We start from the raw sequence: 26,995 nt of genomic DNA, 5'->3' as shown, positions 1-26,995 counted from the left end.
TGAGTGTAAATGTCATTACACAATAGTGTAATGACATTTGTTGTCTGCATGCTTTCTTTGACAGAACTGAGCATTGTACTGTACAACTGGCTTTTGTTTATATGGTTACAGGATGTAAAGCACAACTCTCAGAGGAGGACATCATCCATCAGCATCAATATTTACGTCCTATACAAGGCTAATTACATGTAAAATCAATAAAAGGAAGCAGAACACTTAAAAGAAATATCAAACACTAAAAAAAAAAAAAAAAATTTAAATAAAAATGATTAACACAAATTAGGAAAATAGGATGTATACAACAATCACCCATCTACTTATCTGATAAACCTGAGAAAACACCTAAAAAAATGTGTCTGTATATCTGTATGATATACATGCATGAGCTGGTGGTCTCTTATTGCTGACTGTTGTGGAAATTTTTTTTTTGATGTGTCAGGTCTTATCAACTGAGATGATGAGTGAGTGTTTGTTTTCAATCACTTTGGTGTCCTTTACAATTGGTTTTGCATTACAACCAATCATGTATATATTGTAAATGAGGGTGATCTGCTACACTGTGAATTGTGCCTAACACTCTTTCAATACTTCAGCAAAACAATGTCCCAAAATGCAATACTCAGTATTAAAAGAAAATGCATGCAAAAGAGCAAAAGATGACATTGCACCCATCACACTCCATTAAGCACAGTCACCTACATGTGTATCCAAATTATTTCCAGTCTATGGGTGATATGCTTGATGTGAATACTCAAAATTATGAGTATTTTGCTACAGACAATTGAAGAGAAGGGTTAGTGAGAATAGGAAAAAAAACTGTACAACACATCACACCAACAGCTTCGTTGATTTCCACTGTAAAGGGGGAAAATCCTTTCCTTAAGCCCATCCTCCTTTAACTAAATTTCACTCATCTCCCCTTTGAACTATTGATGTCTAACAGTCTGTCATCAATACTAGCTGTGGCACAGCATACCTGTCTAGTCTGCATTACACTGTGGTACAGCATGAGTAACTGTCAGTACTACCAGCTCTGGCACAGCACGAGTGTTTGTCAGCACTAGCCTTGAAACCGCATGATTGCCAGTCATTACCACTAATTGTGGCAAAGCATGAGTGTCTGTCAGCATTTCTAGCCTGCCAATTTAGTTTTCTCTTTTTCTTATTGTTAACATAAAAGATATTAATTCATAGGAAAGATTACTGTATCACACAGTTTATACATTTTTGGTAAAAGTTCATTCCTTTACTAAATGGGAAAGCGTGTAAACTTATGATCAAAACGAACAGCAAAACACTAAGCCCTTAACTTTTGTAGGTACTGCGAGATCTTTACTTTGCTCGTGGTAGTACTTAACATAAGGCACTTCAACATATTCTCAGGAGCTTGCTTAATTGCTTCCAGTTCCTTATAAACACCTGAGGCATTAACAACTACAGTGGCCACATCCTATCACTGACTTAGTCACCACAGCACAACACTTCCAATGAAGAGCTACAACAACTTAAGTCTTATATGCTTAATCCAGATTTTGGCTTTTAATTAGAATTTATGGTATTTCTTTGCTCTTTACATTAATATCACTGAACATGACTATTTATCTAACTCAATTATATATACTGGACGATGAGTAAGCTTCATGTGCTATATTTACAACACTTACTTGCAGCTTTATTTTAATTCAATTCTCTTCAATTTACATGTCCTCTTTAAAGTTATTACAGTTTTTTTTGTGTGTGTTTAAATTATGAACACTTAGTCTAGTTGCACAATCAATTATCCAAAGCTTTAGCTAATTAGACCTTGAACTCCAGTTGGAATTGTACTGAGCAAACAACATTGGAAGTAATGTGAACTGCAATTTTTCAGATAAATTTTAAATAAAATCTTTCATCATAAACACATTGTTAAAATATGTTATTTAAAATACTCATCTTAAAATGAACACAGCCTGAAAACACACATTAGTCAATCTGTGTTACACACATACCAACAACACTGGCCACCAGCATGAAGACCATCCAAAACAAGAGTGTGGTTGCTGGAAAATAACAATACCAAGCAATAATTGCAACACTGACTCATGTATAAAACTGACAGTCCTCAACAGCACTCTCATTGATGACTTACACAAGAACTATGAGTGATAGTATTGAAATGAACAGCATTGATATATAATATCAATAAGAAATGTTAAATGTACAGCATGTTTGTATTTATTTAACATTTGTAAAGCTCCATAGGAAAAGCAAATGCTCATTTACTTAACACTCCAAACAATGTGTGGCTGGACAATAATGATAAAAACAAATGTATGAAAGCCTTACAATGTCAAAGAAACATGCTTAAGTTCTCGATAATTTTTTTTTTAAACTTGGTAGCCTTTCAACTTGTCTTAATATTTACAGAAATGCAACACCTTGTTCATGTTTAAAGCAACCTTGTGACTCACATCATAAATGGCACTCATCAATTAAGAGCACATGAGCTAGAGCTCAAAAGTCTCCCTACTCTATCAAGAATAACACACAAGCTTTGAAGTGAGAAGCAATTTTGATCTTCAGGTGGTATGTGACTAGGGTTTATTTCATATAATGGCTCTTGTAGGAAGTAATGATGAAGACATTTCTATTAAACTTGAAATGCTTGCTTCATTATCTAGCTGAGAGCAAGAGACACTTCTGTGTATGATGTGAATACATCACCACAAATGTTGGTGACTCCTCTCTTTTTGGTGTGCTCTCCTATCTTCTACACCAAAAGCATGTACGTACAGTAACTATGAATATAATTACTCTGTCTTATGAAAACCCCTTCTTATATATGTACCATTATAAGTTCCATATTTGATGAAGCTGATGAGAACACAATGGACTTGAGGGTTTATGACTGAGAATCCTTCCAGATGCCACTTGTCAATGATGAAATTCAGACAGCCATCCTTGGAACACATTTAAGGAACCCATTATCACCAATTGGGATCAGCAAGGGTATCTAGTCTTAAATCCAAAGCTCCAGTAAGTACTTATCTGTTCCATCAAGTATAGAGCAAATAATATCAAGAAAGCAGATCTTTGTCTTTTGAAACCTATGCTTTTATAGTCTACACTCAAAAGCATACAGTGTTTTGGGTACAAAAAAATTTACAATATGCTTGATTTCCTCATAACAGTAATATTATTTTACAAAATAATAATGCATGGAGATTATTAAAAACCTATTGACATGCAAAATTTTAATTCTTATTTTGTTTCTACTATTTACAATAAAACATTACCCAATAATATATGCATATTGAAGCCTCCAAGACACACTTTGTGCTGACTTGTTTTGTGATTCCTGAACATACTTCACATGACCACAATCACTACTTCCTCAGACATTATCTTTGCGGCCCTTGAGCAAGTACACATCCATGTTGTCCTTTCCCTTGACGAACACCTGTCCACGTCGTTCTAACTCATACCTGCGGTTTAGCACAGCGGCACACCTGTTGCTCACCTGGATGCGGCCAGGTACTCCTGTGGAGTCCATCCTAGAAGCAATGTTCACTGCATCACCCCAGATGTCATAGTAGAGTTTTGTAGTGCCAATGATGCCAGCAGTGACATCCCCAAAGTTCAGACCAATCCTTACAATGAGATTGAATTCAATGAGATCTTGATTGAAGTCGTCAATGACCTTCTGTGTGGCAAGAGCAAACTCCACCAACTCAAAGATGTGTTGGTGTGCATCTGTGTTGTTCTGTCGCACTTTGGCATCCAGACCAGAGGCAGCCATGTAGGTGCTACCTATTGTCTTGATCTTCTCAATATTCTTGAACTCTGGGCGGGAAAGGAGCTCATCTAGATCTGCCACTAGCTCATTGAGGACGCGCAGGTACTCTTTGCCTCCTAGGTAATCCTCATCATACAGTTCATTGAAGTTGACGATGGAGGCAAACATGATGGCTACGTCACGGTGGTTTTCTGAGTACTTGGCGGAGGTCTTGATAGAGTCCACTACATGTCTTGGGATAATGTTGTGCAACAGCCAGTCAGCCTGATTTTTCATGGTCTGAACATGAACCTTGTCCTTAATAGCCATTACTGACCCATGGAAACTCAGTCTATAGCCAATTTCAAATTCTCTGTTAAGAAACCATACAAGCAACAACAACAATGTAGCAGCAACTACCATCTCTTGGTAAGAAAACTGAGCCATGTTATCCCACTCTGGGTCTGGCATGGTCACATTAGTAGCATTGCTTGTAAGTCCTCCTTCTTCCACTTCCAAACAATGTTGAGGGACTGCTAGCACCAAAAGAATCACTGTCCCTAAAGTTGCTAGAATGTTTTTCATCCAACAGTTCAGCTGTGTGAAGTTGCATAAATGTATCAAAGCGACAAAAGAGAGATAACAGAAATATCGCATTTCTTCATCACGGCCAGACAGAGTGCAAGAAAAATTATACAGAACAACTGCCAGAGGGAGGCAGATGAGAGAGGCTCCACACACATGCCACAGTCTCCACTGTGTCAAACACTCGTAGATTTGGGAAATGACTGGGGAAGTTGCCCTGGTGCCATCTCCACGAACCAAATGTGGACAGCATAATACCAGTAAAATCAGGTACCAGCTGGTTGACAGTAGGCACAGTACCAGCCAGCCCAATGTGTAGTGAAACAGGACAAACAAAGAGATGGTCACTCCTAAGTAGACGAAGGCACTCACCAGGATATCAAAGTAGTTGTTGAAGTGTGTGGAGGCAAGGGTGGGTGGAGCATCCTGACGTGGTTTGTGAGCCTGTTGACGGTACTGGCGCTCCAGCTCCTTGTCTACAAAGAACAGGGTTGCTGCAGAGAGAGGAGAAGCCACAATATGTCTATGGTTTGTATCTTTTTGGATACACTTGATTAACTGAATATCAGACTCCTTGCGTAACTGATGAAAGCGAGTGAGGCTCTCATTGAGTGGCATGCTGCTAGGTTCTAGCCGGCAGCTACCTTCTCCAGTCTCTCCTGTATGAGGGAAAAAATATATTTTACACAACAAATTAAGTCATTTAAAATAGTTGAACTGCATCTTCAAATTTAGTATCAGTCCCTAAAGCATCACATTGTGTTTATAATCAAAATTAATTCTGAGTCTTGTATGGTCTGTCATTATACTAACTTCAAAAAACTTGTAGCTTAATGATACCATCATCTCAATAATAAAAAATGTAAGACCACAAATTGTCAGGTGACTGCTAACATGCAGTATTCTAACATAAATCACATATAATGAGGGGGATCAGTTTGTCTCCAGGTCATACACTAACATGAATATTTTTAACCTTAATGCATAGATGAGCTGCAACAAGTTGCAAAGGAGTCCGTAAAGTGATAGGATAATTATGACGCCAGATAAGGGAGCAAGCCACTGCCACCCCTGGCATCTCCAATGATGCCAATTTAGTGACTTACTTCTGCTTGTGTGCTTGCAAACTGTGAAATTCCTTTTTGCATCTTACAGCAGTGAAACTGATCCAGCGTGCAACATTAGAAAATTATTGTTTATATTTTTGCATTTAGTGATGAATGCCATGGCTCTGCACCCATATAAGACAGCAAGAGTGTCAGCACCAACCAGGGAAGAGATGAATATTGGATGGGTTGAAATATAGGTGATACTAGGTGATAATAGAAACAGTGAGCATCTTCAGCTGTGACTTTTAATGATTGTTTCTGTACTGTACTGGTGATCCAATGTTAGCATTAGCATTTAATGATATCCACACACATCTAAAGTTAATGAAGATGTGATTTAATCAGGGATATTTTTTTTTTTTTTATGTAGGAAGGACACTGGCCAAGGGCAACAAAAATCTAATAAAAAAAAATGCCCACTGAAATGCCAGTCCCATAAAAGGGTCAAAGCAGTGACTGGTCAAAAATTGATGAATAAGTGTCTTGAAACCTCCCTCTTGAAAGAATTCAAGTCATAAGAAGGTGGAAATACAGAAGCAGGCAGGGAGTTCCAGAGTTTACCAGAGAAAGGGATGAATGATTGAGAATACTGGTTAACTCTTGCGTTAGAGAGGTGGACAGAATAGGGGTGAGAGTAAGAAGAAAGTCTTGTGCAGCAAGGCCACGGAAGGAGGGGAGGCATGCAGTTAGCAAGATCAGAAGAGCAGTTAGCATGAAAATAGCGGTAGAAGACAGCTAGATATGCAACATTGCGGCGGTGAGAGAGAGGCTGAAGACAGTCAGTTAGAGGAGAGGAGTTGATGAGACGAAAAGCTTTTGATTCCACCCAGTCTAGAAGAGCAGTATGAGTGGAACCCCCCCAGACATGTGAAGCATACTCCATACATGGACGGATAAGGCCCTTGTACAGAGTTAGCAGCTGAGAAAAACTGGCGGAGACGTCTCAGAACACCTAACTTCATAGAAGCTGTTTTAGCTAGACATGAGATGTGAAATTTCCAGTTCAGATTATAAGTAAAGGACAGACCGAGGATGTTCAGTGTAGAAGAGGGGGACACTTGAGTGTCATTGAAGAAGAGGGGATAGTTGTCTGGAAGGTTGTGTCGAGTTGATAGATGGAGGAATTGAGTTTTTGAGGCATTGAACAATACCAAGTTTGCTCTGCCCCAATCAGAAATTTTAGAAAGATCAGAAGTCAGGCGTTCTGTGGCTTCCCTGCGTGATATGTTTACCTCCTGAAGGGTTGGACGTCTATGAAAAGACGTGGAAAACTGCAGGGTGGTATCATCAGCGTAGGAGTGGATAGGACAAGAAGTTTGGTTTAGAAGATCATTAATGAATAATAAGAAGAGAGTGGGTGACAGGACAGAACCCTGAGGAACACCACTGTTAATAGATTTAGGAGAAGAACAGTGACCGTCTACCACAGCAGCAATAGAACGGTCAGAAAGGAAACTTCAGACGAAGTTACAAAGAGAAGGATAGAAACTGTAAGAGGGTAGTTTGGAAATCAAAGCTTTGTGCCAGACTCTATCAAAAGCTTTTGATATGTCCAAGGCAACAGCAAAAGTTTCACCAAAGTCTCTAAAAGAGGATGACCAAGACTCAGTAAGGAAAGCCAGAAGATCACCAGTAGAGCGGCCTTGATGGAACCCATACTGGCGATCAGATAGAAGGTTGTGAAGTGATAGATGTTTAAGAATCTTCCTGTTGAGAATAGATTAAAAAACTTTAGGTAGGCAGGAAATTAAAGCAATAGGATGGTAGTTTGAGGGATTAGAACGGTCACCCTTTTTAGGAACAGGTTGAATGTAGGCAAACTTCCAGCAAGAAGGAAAGGTAGATGTTGACAGACAGAGCTGAAAGAGTTTGACTAGGCAAGGTGCAAGCATGGAGGCACAGTTTCGGAGAACAATAGGAGGGACCCCGTCAGGTACATAAGCCTTCCGAGGGTTTAGGCCAGCGAGAGCATGGAAAACATCATTGCAAAGAATTTTAATACGTGGCATGAAGTAGTCAGAGGGTGGAGGAGAGGGAGGAACAAGCCCAGAGTCGTCCAAGGTAGTGTTTTTAGCAAAGGTTTGAGCAAAGAGTTCAGCTTTAGAAATAGATGTGACAGCAGTGGTGCCATCTGGTTGAAATAGGAGGGAAAGAAGAAGAAGCAAAGTTATTGGAAATATTTTTGGCTAGATGCCAGAAATCATGAGGGGAGTTAGATCTTGAAAGGTTTTGACATTTTCTGTTAATGAAGGAGTTTTTGGCTAGTTGGAGAACAGACTTGGCATGGTTCCGGGCAGAAATATAAAGTGCATGAGATTCTGTGATGGAATGCTTGAGTACCTTTTGTGGGCCACCTCTCTATCATGTATAGCACGAGAACAAGCTGTGTTAAACCAAGGTTTAGAAGGTTTAGGACGAGAAAAAGAGTGAGGAATGTACGCCTCCATGCCAGACACTATCACCCCTGTTATGCGCTCAGCACACAAAGACGGGTCTCTGACACGGAAGCAGTAATCATTCCAAGGAAAATCAGCAAAATACCTCCTCAGGTCCCCCAACTAGCAGAGGCAAAACGCCAGAGGCACCTTCGCTTAGGGGGATCCTGAGGAGGGATTGGAGTGATAGGACAAGATAAAGATAAGAGATTGTGATCGGAGGAGCCCAACGGAGAAGAAAGGGTGACAGCATAAGCAGAAGGATTAGAGGTCAGGAAAAGGTCAAGAATGTTGGGCGTATCTCCAAGACGGTCAGGAATACGAGTAGGGTGTTGCTACGACTACAGAGTCATTCTCATACTAAGTTTCTCTGTGCTGTATACCTCTCTCCTAACTCCTCTGACTATAAGAAATTCTTTGACTACTTAACTTCCAAAGTGGAGCACATTCTGACCCTCTTCCCTTTTGTAGAGATCTCCATTCTTGGAGACTTCAATGTTCACCACCAGCTTTGGCTTTCCTCTCCCTTCACTGACCATCCTGGTGAACTAGCCTACAACTTTGCTATCCTCCATGACCTAGAGCAATTGGTGCAACACCCTACTTGTATTCCTGACCGTCTTGGAGATACGCCCAACATTCTTGACCTTTTCCTGACCTCTAATCCTTCTGCTTATGCTGTCACCATTTCTTCTCCGTTGGGCTCCTCTGATCACAATCTCATATCTTTATCTTGTCCTATCACTCCAATCCCTCCTCAGGATCCCCCTAAGCAAAGGTGACTCTGGCGTTTTGCCTCTGCTAGTTGGGGGGACCTGAGGAGGTATTTTGCTGATTTTCCTTGGAATGATTACTGCTTCCGTGTCAGAGACCCGTCTTTGTGTGCTGAGCGCATAACAGAGGTGATAGTGTCTGGCATGGAGGTATACATTCCTCACTCTTTTTCTCGTCCTAAACCTTCTAAACCTTGGTTTAACACAGCTTGTTCTCGTGCTATACATGATAGAGAGGTGGCCCACAAAAGGTACTCAAGCATTCCATCACAGAATCTCATGCACTTTATATTTCTGCCCGGAACCATGCCAAGTCTGTTCTCCAACTAGCCAAAAACTCCTTCATTAACAGAAAATGTCAAAACCTTTCAAGATCTAACTCCCCTCATGATTTCTGGCATCTAGCCAAAAATATTTCCAATAACTTTGCTTCTTCTTCTTTCCCTCCTCTATTTCAACCAGATGGCACCACTGCTGTCACATCTATTTCTAAAGCTGAACTCTTTGCTCAAACCTTTGCTAAAAACACTACCTTGGACGATTCTGGGCTTGTTCCTCCCTCTCCTCCACCCTCTGACTACTTCATGCCACGTATTAAAATTCTTCGCAATGATGTTTTCATGCTCTTGCTAGCCTAAACCCTCGGAAGGCTTATGTACCTGACGGGGTCCCTCCTATTGTTCTCCGAAACTGTGCATCCGTGCTTGCACCTTGCCTAGTCAAACTCTTTCAGCTCTATCTGTCAACATCTACCTTTCCTTCTTGCTGGAAGTTTGCCTACATTCAACCTGTTCCTAAAAAGGGTGACCGTTCTAATCCCTCAAACTACCGTCCTATTACTTTAATTTCCTGCTTATCTAAAGTTTTTGAATCTATCCTCAACAGGAAGATTCTTAAACATCTATCACTTCACAACCTTCTATCTGATCGCCAGTATGGGTCCCGTCAAGGCCGCTCTACTGGTGATCTTCTGGCTTTCCTTACTGAGTCTTGGTCATCCTCTTTTAGAGACTTTGGTGAAACTTTTGCTGTTGCCTTGGACATATCAAAAGCCTTTGATAGAGTCTGGCACAAAGCTTTGATTTCCAAACTACCCTCCTACGGTTTCTATCCTTCTCTCTGTAACTTCATCTCAAGTTTTCTTTCTGAATGTTCTATTGCTGCTGTGGTAGACGGTCACTGTTCTTCTCCTAAATCTATTAACAGTGGTGTTCATTAATGATCTTCTAAACCAAACTTCTTGTCCTATCCACTCCTACGCTGATGATACCACCCTGCACTTTTCCACATGTTTTCATAGACGTCCAACCCTTCAGGAGGTAAACATATCACGCAGGGAAGCCACAGAACGCCTGACTTCTGATCTTTCTAAAATTTCTGATTGGGGCAGAGCAAACTTGGTATTGTTCAATGCCTCAAAAACTCAATTCCTCCATCTATCAACTCGACATAACCTTTCAGACAACTATCCCCTCTTCTTCAGTGACACTCAACTGTCCCCCTCTTCTACATTGAACATCCTCGGTCTGTCCTTTACTTATAATCTGAACTGGAAACTTCACATCTCATCTCTAGCTAAAACAGCTTCTATGAAGTTAGGTGTTCTGAGACGTCTCCGCCAGTTTTTCTCACCCCCCAGCTGCTAACTCTGTGCAAGGGCCTTATCCGTCCATGTATGGAGTATGCTTCACATGTCTGGGGGGGTTCCACTCATACTGCTCTTCTAGACAGGGTGGAATCAAAAGCTTTTCGTCTCATCAACTCCTCTCCTCTAACTGACTGTCTTCAGCCCCTCTCTCACCGCCGCAATGTTGCATATCTAGCTGTCTTCTACCACTATTTTCATGCCAACTGCTCTTCTGATCTTGCTAACTGCATGCCTCCCCTCCTTCCGCGGCCTCGCTGCACAAGACTTTCTTCTTTCTCTCACCCCTATTCTATCCACCTCTCTAACACAAGAGTTAACCAGTATTCTCAATCATTCATCCCTTTCTCTGGTAAACTCTGGAACTCCCTGCCTGCTTCTGTATTTCCACCTTCCTATGACTTGAATTCCTTCAAGAGGGAGGTTTCAAGACACTTATCCACCAATTTTTGACCACTGCTTTGACCCTTTTATGGGAATGGCATTTCAGTGGATATTTTTTTTTATTAGATTTTTATTGCCCTTGGCCAGTATGCTTCCTACATAAAAAAAAAGAAAAAGAAAAAAAAAAACAATGACCAGTGTCAGTGTTCATTGTGTCTTTGGTGATGTATGACTGCCTCTGCTCTTGGGGTGAAATGCATTATGTTCTGTTCATGCTGTGGTGTTTGTAGTGATAAGTGCAAGGCAGACAAGTCATGGTATCATTATTCCATCATGGATCTCCACATGCTGGGCTTGAATGGACTCAATATAGCAAAACATGTGAATATAAAAATGCAAAACTTCCAGAACGTCTCATGAAAATTTGTCAAGGGATGTAATAAACAATTGTCTTTTCACAACCACAGTGGTGGTATTTCTTTATCTTTACCCCACAGCTTCTAGTTTCTCTATGAAGGCAGTTGGATTATAATCCACTCTTACAGCAAGGTAGCTAAGGGGAAGCAGTAGCAATGCCACCACTGTGGCTGTGAAAAGATCATTCCTCACTGTTTCCCTTAATGAATTTTCATATGAGGTTCTGGAAGTTTTGTGTTTTTTAAATCACGTTTTGCTACATCAACACCACTGAAGCCTGACACATGAAGATCTATGACTGAATGATATTATAATGTGTGACTTGTTTGCCTCACATTCATCACTACAAACTAAACAAAGTGAACATAATTTTTCAACCTGAGGAAAAACCCAGTTATGCATCACCAAAGACACAATGAATACTGACTCCAGTAATTAATACTGGTCATTGTTGCTATGGACATGAATAAGGAGGAAAGATGCAAGCTGCTGTTTTTAAGAAGATGTAAACAGCAGGGTTTGGCTGGCTTACAAGTTTTGGACAGTGACAAGAACCACTTTTTTAGCTTTGTGTTTCACATGATGGACTCCACCTCCCTTCTCCTGCAATCACCAATTCCTTTTACACTTGGAATGATGCTGTATGCCAGGCTCACCCAGTGTGTATCTATATGGGCGGTACAATGTGTCAGGCACAGTGAATGACATAATTAATGGAAAAAATTAAACTGGGTGGTGGTCACCTATCATCCTCCAAAAACAACTGCAACAAACTCTCTCTCTCTCTCTCTCCTAGTAATCCCACCATTGTCTATCACTTTCATTTCTATTTATGTTCTCCCCCTTTGCCCTCCCCTCTCTCTCTCTCTCTCTCTCTCTCTCTCTCTCTCTCTCTCTCTCTCTCTCTCTCTCTCTCTTAGATGCAGAGAGAGAGAGAGAGAGAGAGAGAGAGAGAGAGAGAGAGAGAGAGAGAGAGAGAGAGAGAGAGAGAGAGAGAGAGAGAGAGAGAGAGAGAGAGAGAGAGAGAGAGAGAGAGAGAGAGAGAGAGAGAAGGCAGCAACCAATAAGGAATTAGCCATGCATGATGTCACTGTAGAGGGTGCAGCTAGCCTCCATGGGAGAAAAACCTTACCCCTTTCCAAAAGTGAGCAGGTGGCACACTCTGTGAAGGAGGGTTACGCCTAATGCAAACTCTACACTTCTGCCCAACTCATGCAGTGTGATACACGGTCACATAAAATGGATTTTTAGAAATAATATTCTGCCCATCACATAATGTGTGATTCGCACAAGAAGAATGTGCTCACCGTGCTCATTTTCTTCTTATACTCTGTGGGGCAAAACATGTGGGTGGGCAAATTTGGAAACAAAAGTTTAACCCTGTAACCTCTTGTGGCCTTCAGGTACTAAGGTGTAGTTATCATCATGAGATCACTGTATTATTGGGAAGTTGACAGTGATCACCATTTGCAGCAGGGTGAGAGAATGCAGGTTCTGTAGAGAATGGAACACAACTTCCCTTGAGTCCAGAATACAACATCCTTTAGAGTATGGAATGTAATATCTCTAGAGCAAGAATACAATATCCCCTGAGTCCACAATACAACATCCTTTATAGTATACAATACAGCATTCCCTGAATCCAGAATACAACATCCCCTGAGCCCAAAATACAGCATCCCCTGAGTCCAGAATACAACATGCCCTGAGTCTGCAATACAACATGCCCGAGTCTGCAATACAACATGCCCTGAGTCCAGAATACAACATGCCCTGAGTCTGCAATACATGCCCTGAGTCTGCAATACAACATGCCCTGAGTCTGCAATACAACATGCCCTGTATCTGCAATACAATATGCCTTGAGTCTGCAATACAGCATGCCCTGAGTCTGCAATACAACATACCCTGCATCTGCAATACAACATGCCCTGCATCTGCAATACAACATGCCCTTAGTCTGCAATACAACATGCCCTGAGTCTGCAATACAACATGCCCTGCATCTGCAATACAACATGCCCTGAGTCTGCAATACAACATCCCCTGAGTCTGCAATACAACATGCCCTGAGTTTGCAATACAACATGCCCTGAGTCTACAACATCCCTTGAATCTGCAAGAGAGCATCCCTTGATTCTGCAATACAACATCCTTTGAGTCTGCAATAGAACATCCCTTGAGTCTGCAATACAACATGCCCTGAGTCTGTAATACAACATCCCTTGAGTCTGCAATACAACATGCCCTAAATCAGCAACACAACATACCCTGAGTCTGCAATACAACATGCTCTGAGTCTGCAATACAACATGCCTTGAGTCCCAAGCAATGCTATGTCACCATTCAGACAACTCTGAGTGTTCTCTACAACAAGTCTTAGCTGTCTTCCATATGGTTAAAAGTGATGGATAATGATCAAGTCTACAGGTCTTCAATATATGCCAGTCATCCACGGAGAGATACACTCTATCAAAATATTTTCTGAGTTTAAGGCAAAATTTCAATCAAATAGGCACCAGTATAAAAAGACCAGGAGTTCTGCTGCAGAATGAGAGTCCTTAAGTATCCCTATCTCTTTCCTGACCACCTGAGAACAACAGAAGGCTGAGCCCATTTGGGAAGAAATCAAAATAAAGACTCACCATATTTTTGATCAGCAACTGAAGACTGACTAGAAGTGTAGTATCCACTAACTCGATGTGTCAGCAGGTCTCCTGGGCTCATTCCATTCATTGCAATTAACTGGAAATGTTGTTGTTATTTATTATGGGTATAATAGTGTAAACTATATGAATAATGAGTGTACTTACATAACTTACTCAATACTGATTCCTTAATTGCTTTTAGCATGATTGAATTTTTTTCTTTTTTAGAGACATGAATGAAAAGACTGATAAAACAGAGTACAGTGGCATACAACAGTAAAGAAATGTTTTTATGGGTCTTATGTTTAAAGGAGAAGTAAAAGAGATGAACATTTATGATGTCCAACATTGTGCAGTCATATGAATCAAGCTCAAAACCTCTCCCAAAGATTAGGTGATTTGAGCCATAAACCTTGCCATACTGGTGTAAATCTTGGTGGACTTGCTAGGTCACTGACTTCCTGGCTAACGTCTTGTACATTTTCTCTGCTAGGTAAACAGGAATAACAGTGTGAATGGAAATCAAGCAAAACTTTTGCCATCTGGCCAAGAATTAGAATCAGCACTACAATGACAACAGGGTTGGTGTGCTGTCAAAGTCCATGATGTACCTTAGGGTTCAAGTAAGCAATAGTCTGAATACACAACATGAAGAAAGAAGATGGGATAAACAGATTGTCTTATATGATGAGTTATCTTAATGAGTAGTTGAATCTTCTTATTTGGATAATGTGATATGTGCAGATGGTGTAAGTACTAATGTAAAAGGCAAATATTAGAAGTGGATGAAGAATGTCAAAACCATTGGTCTGCATGAGGATTATTACAAAGTATATTTGTGAATCCTGGGTAGTGAAGGAAGACAATGTCTGCAGACTAAAGGGGACACAAAGAAGGATTGTTTGATGCATCCCCAGAATAACACTGAAGATCTAATGTGGGATTTGGAATGCTGATTTTGAAAGACACGGTGGAGTTTAATTTTATCAATTTGGTAAAAAGGGATGGTAGAAAAGAAGGATGGCTTAAGAATGCTGAGAGGACAATAGAGGGACTGGGGGAAAAGGCAAATCTTAGCATAGTTGCTTAAATATATTTGGTGAAAATTTTTTAGAAGGCCTATTCAGGAGACTGCATGCTGTAGCCTTATGAATTGCCATATGATGAATAAGGCTGAAACATACAAGTAATCTTGTGATGAGCCAAGCTATAATGCTTATTCTAAAGCATGACAAGGATAAGGTTTTTGTAAATTCTCCATTATTAACTCCATGATGGATCTAGTGGGAGGGAGAACCCTACAGGCTGGCAAATATTATATACACTGAATTGTCTCAGGTTGTATAATTTTGAGTTGGGGCCATCTCACCTGGTTCTGAATACTTGACCTGCGACTGCGGATACCAGAATCTTTTCTGGGGTCCTTCCCTGTCACATTCCCCCATGAGTTTTCAAGTGGGTCCTTTGGGCTGCTGGCATCTGTCTGGTGTGGGACAGGACCTGGGAGGGATGGCTGAGCAAGAGAGACAGGGGCTGTTGTGATAGTGGGTGTCAGAGCTGAAGGGCTATGGCTTTCACTTTCACTAGCCCCATCAGTTTCTTTTCCTAATCCACCCCAAAACTCAGTCAAGTAGTTGGACTGAAAGAGAAAGAAGAGAAAAACAAGTGAAAACCATATTCATCACTAACTTAACATCTTGTACTAAATGAGGTTCATTAGTCAAAGCAGATTTAGATATAAATCCAAATGAAATACTATCCACTCATGATTTCTGCTTAGATTTACTGAGCAGAAAATAAATATGGTGCGTATGTATTTAATATCAGTATTTATACAGGATTAAGATAAGGTTGTTAAATCACATTCTTAAAAACAAAATTCACATTTTCTTTAAATTTATGTATACTGTTTGCACACACCATTTCCTCTGGTAATGAATTCTTGGTCTAGTTTGAAAACTACTACTACATATCCTTAGCTTTTATTTTGTTATGTTTCTTGCTGTGTCCTCTTGATATCTGGTTTTTGGTAACCAACACACTGATATGACCACAATTTTGAGCCTCTTCACACAGCTGCTGCAACTGGACTAGCTTCCCTAAGCCACCTCCTATGTGGACTCAATGCAGGGCTCAAATACAGGTGTACAGGGTTCCTTGTGAATCCTGCACCCTTTTCACAACCAGTTGTAATGCCAGGTTGCATTAATGAGATCGCCAGTCTGTTTTACCCATCCACAGACAAGGAAATACAACAACAACTACAACCAACTCCATAAGCTGGGTAAGAATCACATCTAAGGAAAACAATAACATCAAGCAATGACACACATTGGGTTAAGGTTAAAACCCCACTGGACTACCACCCTCATATCAAATTCCCCCACTGTTCAACAGCATATTATAGCCTCTAGACGAGTAGTGTCATTTACAGCCTCCTGGACAGCAGGCCTGATCAGGGCCTGAGGAGGGAGTAAAGTTCACTACACAGCTAATCACTTAGGTCCTCTACAGTTGAGCAGCCTGAGTCCACACTTATATTTAACACAAAACAATAACACAAAGTGACACGAATACTGACAAGTTACACAGACAAACAGGAGGGCGATTACTTATCACTGTAACACAACTTGGCTTGCACACATGCTCATCTGAGGAGTCATGTCCCTGATAATTAGTGTATTACAAATCAACTACACTTCTTGGCAGACTAAACTGGAGACTCATAATCAATACATATAAGCTGGGGTGTACAGTAGCAATGACTCAATTATCCCCCTTACAGCAACTAGCCTGTCTAACTGTAACAATCCTCCCAGTCTCCTTCTGTGCATCTGTCTTCAGACTGCACATCTACCTTGTGTAAGCTGTGGGCAATGACGGACTCAAAAGTGTGGGAATGTGAGGCAAACGCTCTTCCACTCTGTTACTAATAGGGGAGTACAAGAGAGTGGGGGTGGTGACACATATACATACACATACCAGCCCCACTCGTCATCTGTTTCCAGAGCAGGATTTTAGTATATTACATAAAGCTGATGCACATACTGACACTAAAATATTAGAAGCTATTTTACAATAAACACCTGAAACCTGAACTGAATAACTAACTGTCATCCTCGCAATTATATCTTCTACAAACTCTGCTTTGGGAATACAGGTTCATAACTAATTTAGTTCTCACACCACCACTCTTTGTCAGTCCTTACCACACCACACGCAAGAGCACACAAAGTTTGTCTGTAGCTTTATGTCTTTATTTTGCTTGATTTTTTTGTCATGTATAAGCTGCTACCAATAGGTTATTTTGTCACATTTTTTTGTTTTTTGTTTATGCTTGCCTGTCTGTCCCCCTTTTGGTTGCTGTTTTATTTTTAATTTTGTCCCTAGTATGATATTTTATGATTTTTTTGTCTTTGTATTTATTTATTTATTTATTTATTTTTTAAGCTTGATGATGCATCCTGTAAAGTTAAAATGATGCAATAAATGAAGAAGGAAGTCAGGCGTATCTCTGCTTACCTCATCTATAACTAGAAACATATATATATATATATATATATATATATATATATATATATATATATATATATATATATATATATATATATATATATATATATATATATATATATATACATACTGTGCTTGCTGGTGCATTAGATGCACTTTTTTCTTGAAGAAAGTATCTAGTAATTGTTGTGTGTCTAATGTACAGATGCCTAGACCTAAAAGGTGTGGAGTTGAAGCTGTAGTACACTAAGCACAAATATTGTTACTAGTAAAATTCACACTCTCTCTCTCTCTCTCTCTCTCTCTCTCTCTCTCTCTCTCTCTCTCTCTCTCTCTCTCTCTCTCTCTCTCTCTCTCTCTCTCTCTCTCTCTCTCTCCCTTCCCTTCCCTTCCCTTCTCTTCTCCCTCTTCCCTGCCCTTCTCTTCCTTCCCTCCTTCCCTCCCCATTCCCTTCCTCCATCCATCCATCCATTCCCCCCTTCTCTCTCTCTCTCTCTCTCTCTCTCTCTCTCTCTCTCTCTCTCTCTCTCTCTCTCTCTCTCTCTCTCTCTCTCTCTCTCTTCTGTCTCTCTCTCTTCCCCTTCTCTTCCTCTCCTTTCCCTTTCCCTCCCTCTCCTTTCCCTTTCCCTCCCTCTCCTTTCCCTTCCCTCCCTCTCCTTTTTCCCCTTCCCTCCTCCCCCTTCCTCTCCTTATCCCTTATCTCTGACAGATGAGGGAGAGGGGAGGTGACAGGGAGAAAGGTTTGAGACAAGATGAAAGAGGAAGGAAGAGGAAAAGAAAAAAGGGGAGGGAGGGTCATACTGGGGAAGGAGAGTACATGGGGCAAGGAACTGGAGGGAGGGTGAAGGAGAAAGATGGGAGGATGGGGAGAAGGTAGAAAGAATAAGTATAAGCAGCAAGGGTGAGGAGTAAGTGAAGAATTAGAGGGAGAGAGGAAGCATTGAGAAATATGCATTTTCTTTTCCTGTCCTCCACTCCTTTTCATTTTTCCTCCATCTGTTCCCTTTGCATTTATGCTCCCTCCATCCATTTTCATTCTCAATTAGTTCTCATTTCTCTCTCTCTCTCTCTCTCTCTCTCTCTCTCTCTCTCTCTCTCTCTCTCTCTCTCTCTCTCTCTCTCTCTCTCTTCAACTGTGTGTGTGTTGTTGTTGATGGAGAATGTGGGAAAGGTTGTCACCTGACCTGACTCTGGGTCAATGTCAGGGGGTGGGGTGAGCAGCCACATTAATACTAGTGTCAACTCATTAGTACACTTTGGGTTTCAGCCCAGGTTCTTGAGTGTGGACTGTGTTGTGCTTGAAGCCCAAACTCATCAACCTCTCTTCATAACTATGCCCTCTTAGACTTGCAGGGGTTTTAGTTGCAGTTTTCTTAATTCTTTCTAGCTTTCTGACATCCTTATTCAAACTTGGTGACCACACTAATGCTGCATACTCCAGTCTTGGATGTATCATTGTTGTTATCAGTTTTTTTATCATATCTTCATCAATGTAGGAGAATGCCATCTTGATGCTTCTCAGTAGATTATATGTTTCTCCAGTGATCTTGTTTACATGCTTCATAACTGACAGTTTAGAAATGGTTACTTCCAGATCTTTTCTTCTGATCTTATAGTAATTTTCTTATTTCCCAAATAGTAGGTGTCTTCTGTCCTCACATTTTTTCCAAACTTCAACACACTATATTTCTTGACATTAAACTTGACGTTCCACCTTAATGAGCATTCATTTATCTTAATCAGGTCTTGATTCAGAGCTTTGCAGTCTTCTTCATGTGTGTGTGCATGTGTGCGTATGTATATGTGTGTATTTACCTAGTTGTGGTTTACAGGAAGGGAGTAATTTCATTGTATCCTGTTGACTTACTCAACTCCAGAACCATCTTTGTGACTGCTCTTTGTACTCTTTCTAATTTTGCAATATTCCTCTTTGTATGAGGAGACCACACCACTGCCACATATTACAATCTTGGTCTTATCATGGAAATCAACAATTTTTTATCATTCCTTCATCCAATTATGAGAATGCCAATTTTACTCTTAACAAATTCATTGTCTCTTCAGTAATTTAATCAATGTGTTTGTCCAGAGTCAAATTTTCAGTAACTATTACTCCCAAATCCACTTCCTCTTATTGACTTCTTTAACTTCACACCATCCATCTCATAATGATTTTGTATTCTTTTCTTACTCATACCAAACTCCATTACTTTACATTTACTTAAATTGAATTCCATTTGCCAAGATTTACTCCATCTATTTATCTTATTTAAATCATCTTGCAGTATCATACAGTCATTTACATTTTCTACCCTTCTCATCAGCTTAACATCATCTGTAAATAAGTTCATATAACTATCTATTACTTCATTTTTTGTTCACATATATTAAAAACATTATTGGTCCCAACACTGACCCCTGTGGGACACCACTAATTATTTTCAGCCAAGATGAATTTTGGTCTTGTATTACAGTTCTCATTTCTCTATCATCCAGATAATCCTCCATCCACTCCAACAGTCTTCCTCCAATTTTTTCCATAATTTTTCATCTTCCATAACAATCTTTGGTGTGGTATTTTGTCAAATGTTTTCTTCAAGTCTAAGCAGACACCATCCATCCATGTCTCTCTCTTCTGCACAATATCAACTACCTATGAATAAAAGGACAATAAGTTCATGGAGCATGATCTTCCCCTCCTAAAACTGACAATTTACCAAAACTTTATCTCTTTCCAAATGTTCCATCCATCTTTCCTTTATTGTTCTTTCACATAGTTTTCCAACAACACTAGTCAAGGACACTGGTCTATAATTTAATGGGTTTTCCTTATTTCCTCCTTTGAATACTGGTTTAATATTTGCTCTCTTTCAATCTTTTGGTACTCTGTGATCATGATGTCACCACTAGGCTGTGAATTTTATCAGCCAGTTGTTCTCTACATTCCTTCAATATCCAGTTTGGTACTCCATCTGGACCAGTTACTTTATTTACATCAAGTTCTTCCATCATCTTAAGCATTTCTTCATAAGTGACTGGGACTGTACTTAGTACATTCCTCATCAATTTATCCCTTCCAGCATCAAACTCCCCTTCCACAGTATTTTTTTTTTTTCGTCTAGTTTTCCCTAGTCTGTCAGGGCTGAGATAGTACCTCCTGATGAAGGACTTTTGGATTTGGCATTTGGGAGCCATTACCCCAAATGGATGCCCTTGCTACCCTCAGACTGTAGCCAGGATTCGAACCCGTGCACCTGATGACCACTTGGCCCCCAAAGTGAGCGCGGTACCACTGTACCACGGCGGCTCCCTCCCTTCCACAGTAAATACTGATCTGAAACTATTGTTCATAACCTCCTGTGCATCCTCATAGATTTTTCCTTCAACTTTCAATCTTGATCCACCTTCCTTCTTCTTTATCTTCCCATTAATATGTCTAAAGAATTATTTGGGTTCATTTATACACTTATCTATTATATCTCTTTCATAGTTTCTTCTCTCCATTGTTATTATCTCAATGTACTTGTTTCTAACATAAATATATTCCTCCCATCTGGTCTCAGTTTTCCTCTTCTTTCATCTATTCCAAGCATTTGACTTACAATTTCTAGCATCTTTGCATTTTGTACTGAACCATTCTTTACCCTTTCTACATCTTGCTCCTCCTCTAGGTACAAATTTCTCCACAGTAGAATTGTATATCCTTACAAATTTATCCTATTTTTTCCAAACATCTTCTGCATCTTCAGTCTTTCCAGTCCATGGCAACAAAGTAGTTTCTTAATTTTTCAAAGTCAGCTTTACTATATTTAAATCTTTTCACCAAATAATTTTCATCAATGATTACATTTTCATTTTTCAAATTAAATTCCAACAAATGATCACATTTATCTAGAGGGCTATCATAGTGTATAGTTTCAATAATTTCCATGTCCTTGGTAAACACTAAATCAAGTCTTGATGGTTTATCTCTCACTAAATCTGGTGTCACAATCAACCCACTGAGTCATCAAGTTTTCCACCGCCCAGTTTAATAGTCTATTACTCCATGAATTCTCACTTCTAGTAGTACTCAATGTCTCCCAATTTATCTCCTTATAATTAACATCACCAACAATAACTATATCACTACTTTCCATCACTATCTTTTCAAGACCTTTTAACACATCTACCAACATCTCTTCATGTTCTTTTTGCCAAGCATTAGTCATAGGTGGCACATACATAATTCATTATCCTTCCATTTCCACTTCTAATTATCACTTGTAGAATTTCAAACTTGTCTTCACTTTTCATTACCTTTTCCACTTTAACATACTTTTTAGTCAGAATTGTCACTCCACCTCCTCCTTTGTCACTTCTATTTCTCATCCATAAATCATATTTATCATCACCAATGTCAATTTTGTCTCACATAATACAACAATATCTGGTGCAGTTTGTTTAACAATTTATTTAATTCCATTTTAGTTGACATTAATCCATTTACATTAGTATAACATACCTTACTTACTGTTTGATGGTACATTTCTTTATTCTTATATCTCTTATTCTCCAGAAAAATTTCTCCTCCGCTGATTGTTCGTTTTTTTGTTTTGACTCATTTACCAGTTCCTTTTGCTTCAACCTTTCAGTCTCAACCATATCCCTGTTTATCTATACATTCCTATATTCTTCATCTCCAGACAACCTCCAAGACCCATTAATTATTTCTTCTGCTTGTACCTGTGCTGCAAACCTTATTCTTATGGGGTCTCATTTTTTCTTCTTCATATTTCCCAATTCTAAGGAACTCTTCCACTTGCTTTGCTACCTGGCTGTCTTCATCTGTCACTTTCTTCAGTAACTTATTCAACAGGCTCTTTTTATTTTCCTCTCTTTGAATTCTGCTAAATATTTTCTCTTCCTTTAAATCAAATACAATTACCTGTTTATATTTTTCCACAGTGTCTCTCACTAACTTTTTCTCTTCTTTAATAACACTTACCACTTTGTCTGAGGTTTTGTTTCTCATTTTCTTGTTGTTCTATTAATTTCTTTAGTGATTCTATGTGTGTGTGTGTGTGTATTTACCTAGTTGTATTTACCTAGTTGTATAATACAGGGTCCGAGCCAAAGCTCAGTTAGTCCTGTCTCCATACCCGAATTTGTCCAATTTCTCTTTAAACATGTGCACACTCTTTGCCGCAACTACCTCTTCTTTTAAGTTATTCCATATTTCAACCGTTCGATGCGGAAAGCTATATTTCTTAATATCTCCCAAACAAAGACTCTTCTTTAATTTCTTCATATGTCCCCTTGTACGTCTATCTCCTTCCTCCACTTTTACAACTAGGTCATCTCTGTCTATCTTCTCCATGCCATTTACTAATTTGAACATTGTTATCAGGTGTGTGTACACACACACAAGTGTGTGTGTGTGTGTGTGTGTGTGTGTGTGTGAGTGTGTATGTGTGTGTGTGTTTGGGGCCTGCATGAGAGGACAAAGATTTCACACCTTAATCATCTGACTGAATAAGGAAGAAGCAGGTCTCTCTTTCTCTCTTTCTATGCTCATATTTTTATAAAATGTGGCGATTTAATACTACAACTTGTCATTCTATTACTAGTACAGCACTCCAAGGTTAACAGATTTTTTTGTTAGGTAGATGTTAGAGGTTGCTGCCCTCCATATAGGTGGTTGACCTATATGCAAAGTATACCATACTGGATTATTAATTCCCTGGCCATAAATCAGAGGTTGACCTATACTCAAGGAAATAGGGTATATACACATATACAGTACAATCTAATATATATATATATATATATATATATATATATATATATATATATATATATATATATATATATATATATATATATATATATATATAGTCATTATCTATGTCCGAATTCCATATAAATCAGAAAAGCAACAAAATATTCTATGAAAAATGTAAAAAAAAATTAGACTCTGTAAGACTTTTGCAAGTTGGCACTATGCTGCCTAAACTGAGTCAAACCAGACCAAACTCAGCATAACATTCATAGTAACAGTTACTGTATAGGTTATGACATGATGCTAAGGGCTGCTGGTTCTGGTTATGGTTGACAGTTAGAAAGTTTAATTTTTTTAACAGCACCACACTGATGCAGTCTTGTTTACAATTTCTTTTTGCAATCTGTTCATCTCTCTTGTTTCACTCAAAATTATCATTTCAATCATTCTTGTTATCAGTCCATTTCCTTTCTCTTGACACAACCAGCTGCAGGTAAACAAAATTTGTGTGCAGATACTGCATGATATGCATGGCTGCTGAGTGAGGCTTTAGGGGGGAGGAAGGGGATGAAACTGAAGACCCTGCCAAAAGACTTTTCAAAGTTTTTTGTGATACTTTATATGTCGTAATTTCAATAAAGTTGAAAAAGGCTGAGGTCCAATTATGTCAACTTATGGAGGTGTTAGTGTATTCTAATATGTCAAGGTAATGTACTACATAATTCTGGAATGAGTACCTTGTCCTTGGTTCACCTAGCCCTAGGTACCAGTTGGTTATGATTGAAAATGTAAAGGCAGAAGAGAAAGGAGCCAGCAACCATACTGTATAAGCTGAGGCCCAGGACAAGCAGTGCTACCATCCCTACACCAATGCCACCTACCACACAACCTACACCATCCACTCCAGCTAATCACACAGTAGCTACCTAGGACATGAGTGTCAGACTATCAGACTCACACATTTTCTATCATCTCTCAGGAAGATTGTGTGACTGAGTATGCCATCCCTTTATGCTTTTATGCTTATCTCACATAATACTGGGAATTAATTTGGAATTAATTTAATGTAATTTAACTAATATAATGGATGAAATATGTGAAATAAGTTCAATCAATTAGTTTACTACCAGTACCAATTAGAGCAATGTTATCTATAGCCACCAAGTAAATTATTGGTCACAAGAATTAGAAACTCCCTTTTGTAATTACATCTAGACTAAAAAAAGATGCCAAACTATCAATTCACAGGTAATCAGTGGTACACCAGGAAGAAATTGTATGATTCACAGAAAATGTATTCACTACAAATGATTTTCACTTGCACATTCAAAACATTATTTTCAAATGATTTTACACATAAACTTACCTTACTAGTAGAATTTTCATTCTTACTGTTGATCTTTGGCAAGGATGTGGTTTTGGCCTTAGCTGGAAGAAAATAGGTGTTTGTGTAGAACAATGTGGATGGCGTGATGTATCATAAATCCCGGCTTATAAGGCAAGTAATTATTTAAAAAAACCTTAAATTTTCAGGGAAACCTTGTCTTTTGAACTTTCTTCAATACATGCATTAGATGACTGGCTCTCTGAAGAATACACTTGTTCAAGAAAAAGATCATCAGCTAAAGTTTGTAGGTTGTTGAGGCAAGACTGGCTAACAATGGATGAGTCAACTGCCACCCAGGTGTTTGGTGATGGTCCACTAAGTTATTAAGTATTTGGGTGATATTTCTAAAGCATCAGTGATATAACCATTAAACATCATTCAACTGCCTACTAGAACATTTGTATGTCTTATAAAAAACTACTACACTCCTGCCTCCAATTCTGCCATGACAGTGAAGTCTCATGCTAGTGCTTATGAAGATAACATTTGATGAAGACAGTAAAGTAATGAAGAAAAAAAAAAAAAAAATTATGGGCCATGACAGATACAAAGGTAGTTCTTTTTATGTCCCATGACACATCAACAAAAATAGTGTTTGTTGGACACATGATTCAAAGAAGGCTCCATATCAAAATTTTAAAGGAATATCATATTCAATGGTGGGATGAGCAAACTGAAACATTAGTTTTAATAATTGCAAGATCCTTGATTTAAAACTTAGCATTAATAACATTTACCAGCTAAACATATAAAAAATTTAGTGGAACTACTGCTAGCTGCCTGCTTTCACTATATAAATGAAACTTTACATCTTTTATTCTAAAAATCCTAAGAGCTAAAAATATAATAGCTTGTGACTTAGAAATATACTTTTCTGAAAAGGCACAGCATGCCAACAATCTGCCAGTGGGTGGACCCCTCCCCTGTGTGCATCAAGAGCCATTGTAATGTTTAGCCTTATCATCCCTCCACTGAGAGGCTAAGGTTACTCTATGTACTTTGAACAGTGTAGGCCTGCATGTCGTGCTTCTGAAAAACTAAATGGTACGTGGCTTAACCAATGAAAATGCCACACACAACCTACACCATCCACTCCAGCTAATCACACAGTAGCCACCAAGGAAATGAGTGTCAGACTATCAGACTCACACATTTTCTATCGTCTCTCAGGAAGATTACAAAGAGCTTAGACATTTACCATTGCCTCGTATGAAGATGACCATTTACTGTCTGCTCATAAGTTAACTACTTATGCAGATCTTTTTGCACTTATAAAGTTTTAAGTGTGAAGATAAGTTTAAATAAAGAAATTTCAAACTGCAACTGGTCACCACAAGACATTTATCTAATATTAAAATAACCTTGGATTATTTTAGTATTACATATATGGGCTTTTATCTATTATGGTGACCAGTCACCTGCAGCTTGAGTGAACTAATGACTGCAATTACTGGCAGCACTTGCTGACTGGCATCTCTAACCTGACACCTTGGACACTACCACCACTCAGTGTCTGTGCATCTCCAAGCGCTGTTTCACATACAGCTGCTATATCACTCTTTAGTCAGATCTGCCTCTCTTTGTAAGGCCTGTGCAAGTGGTCTTATTAGTTGTGTTATGATCACTTAACATATCAGACAGTTGACTGCCAGTCTTACATGTGAACCAAAATTTCAAGACTATCAACAAAATATATAACTGTCTCTCCCAGCTTCTGCATTCAGGAACAAAGCTTGAATCTCTCATACAGAGAAACATCTATATGCTTGTGATCTTTTAGAGTATCCACTATGTCCTTTTAAGAGTATGTAGTGGCTGTCTCTTTAAGTAATAGGAGGGTTTTTGCTAGAGCAAAAAACTTTACAGCCCACCAGTTAAGAAAGCTGGCACAATCTTAACACTGGTAATATCATTAACTTCAAAGAACAGTTTTACTTTAGTGCAATAACTCTGACTCTTATACCGACTCACAATAATGACTAATATTACTTGTATGCATGTTTTCTCCACTTCCTAAGTAGTTTGTTTCCTATATGTGGAATAATTCATCCTGTCATATGCACTGCATGTGTTTTATATACAAAGTGAATTAGTGATGTTCTGATAATGAATACTTTTCCATATATTTATGGAATTCAGACTGTTTTGAAGGTAGAATGCTTTGCTAAATATCATAATGAATTGATGCTATCCTAACTACAAAACCTAGCAAGGCCTATCCAGTGAAAAAAATGTAATGAATGAATTCTTTAAATTACTTTATTCATAATAAAAAAAATATCTAAAAAAAAAAAATGAATATTCGATACACTGCTGTGAGAAGTGACTCAATCATTGGAGATATCATACTGATTTCACTTTGGTTTTCTTGAGATCTAAGTCATGTAGCAAAAGAGTAATATTACAAATGAAAGGCTCAAAGAAAGACAGTTTGAATAAACTGTAATGCAAAAAGTTTTGAGATATAATGCTGTGAACATATTTTCTTCTTTTATAGGTTTACTTTCATAACAAAAAATGCATGATATTATTTCTATGATGGATTATTATGTAATCTCCTTGTGACTGCAGTATAATACAT

General features: G+C 38.9%; 1 protein-coding gene across 7 annotated transcripts in view; it reads right to left on the bottom strand.

The window, feature by feature from the left end:
* LOC135116168 (adenylate cyclase type 9-like) overlaps positions 1–26,995 on the bottom strand; it is a 160,914-nt gene that overhangs the window by 20,982 nt on the left and 112,937 nt on the right. For 5 of the 7 annotated variants that reach the window (XM_064033444.1, XM_064033439.1, XM_064033442.1 and 2 more), the window contains 4 exons: positions 24,394–24,455; positions 15,123–15,392; positions 13,751–13,850; positions 1–5,001 (listed from right to left, as the gene is read on the bottom strand). The exon at positions 1–5,001 is cut by the window's left edge and continues 3,620 nt beyond it. In XM_064033444.1, coding sequence (XP_063889514.1) covers positions 3,377–5,001; positions 13,751–13,850; positions 15,123–15,392; positions 24,394–24,455 — 2,057 coding nt within the window. In that variant the 3' untranslated portion in view covers positions 1–3,376. The remainder of the gene's footprint in view (positions 5,002–13,750; positions 13,851–15,122; positions 15,393–24,393; positions 24,456–26,995) is intronic. The other 2 variants (XM_064033445.1, XM_064033447.1) reach the window with 2 other exon arrangements.

This window comes from Scylla paramamosain, chromosome 30 (genome assembly GCF_035594125.1).
Source record: "Scylla paramamosain isolate STU-SP2022 chromosome 30, ASM3559412v1, whole genome shotgun sequence".
Taxonomy (NCBI): Eukaryota; Metazoa; Arthropoda; class Malacostraca; order Decapoda; family Portunidae; genus Scylla; species Scylla paramamosain.
The sequence above is the reverse complement of the archived record's forward strand: the minus strand, read 5'-3'. Positions and strand labels throughout refer to the sequence as shown.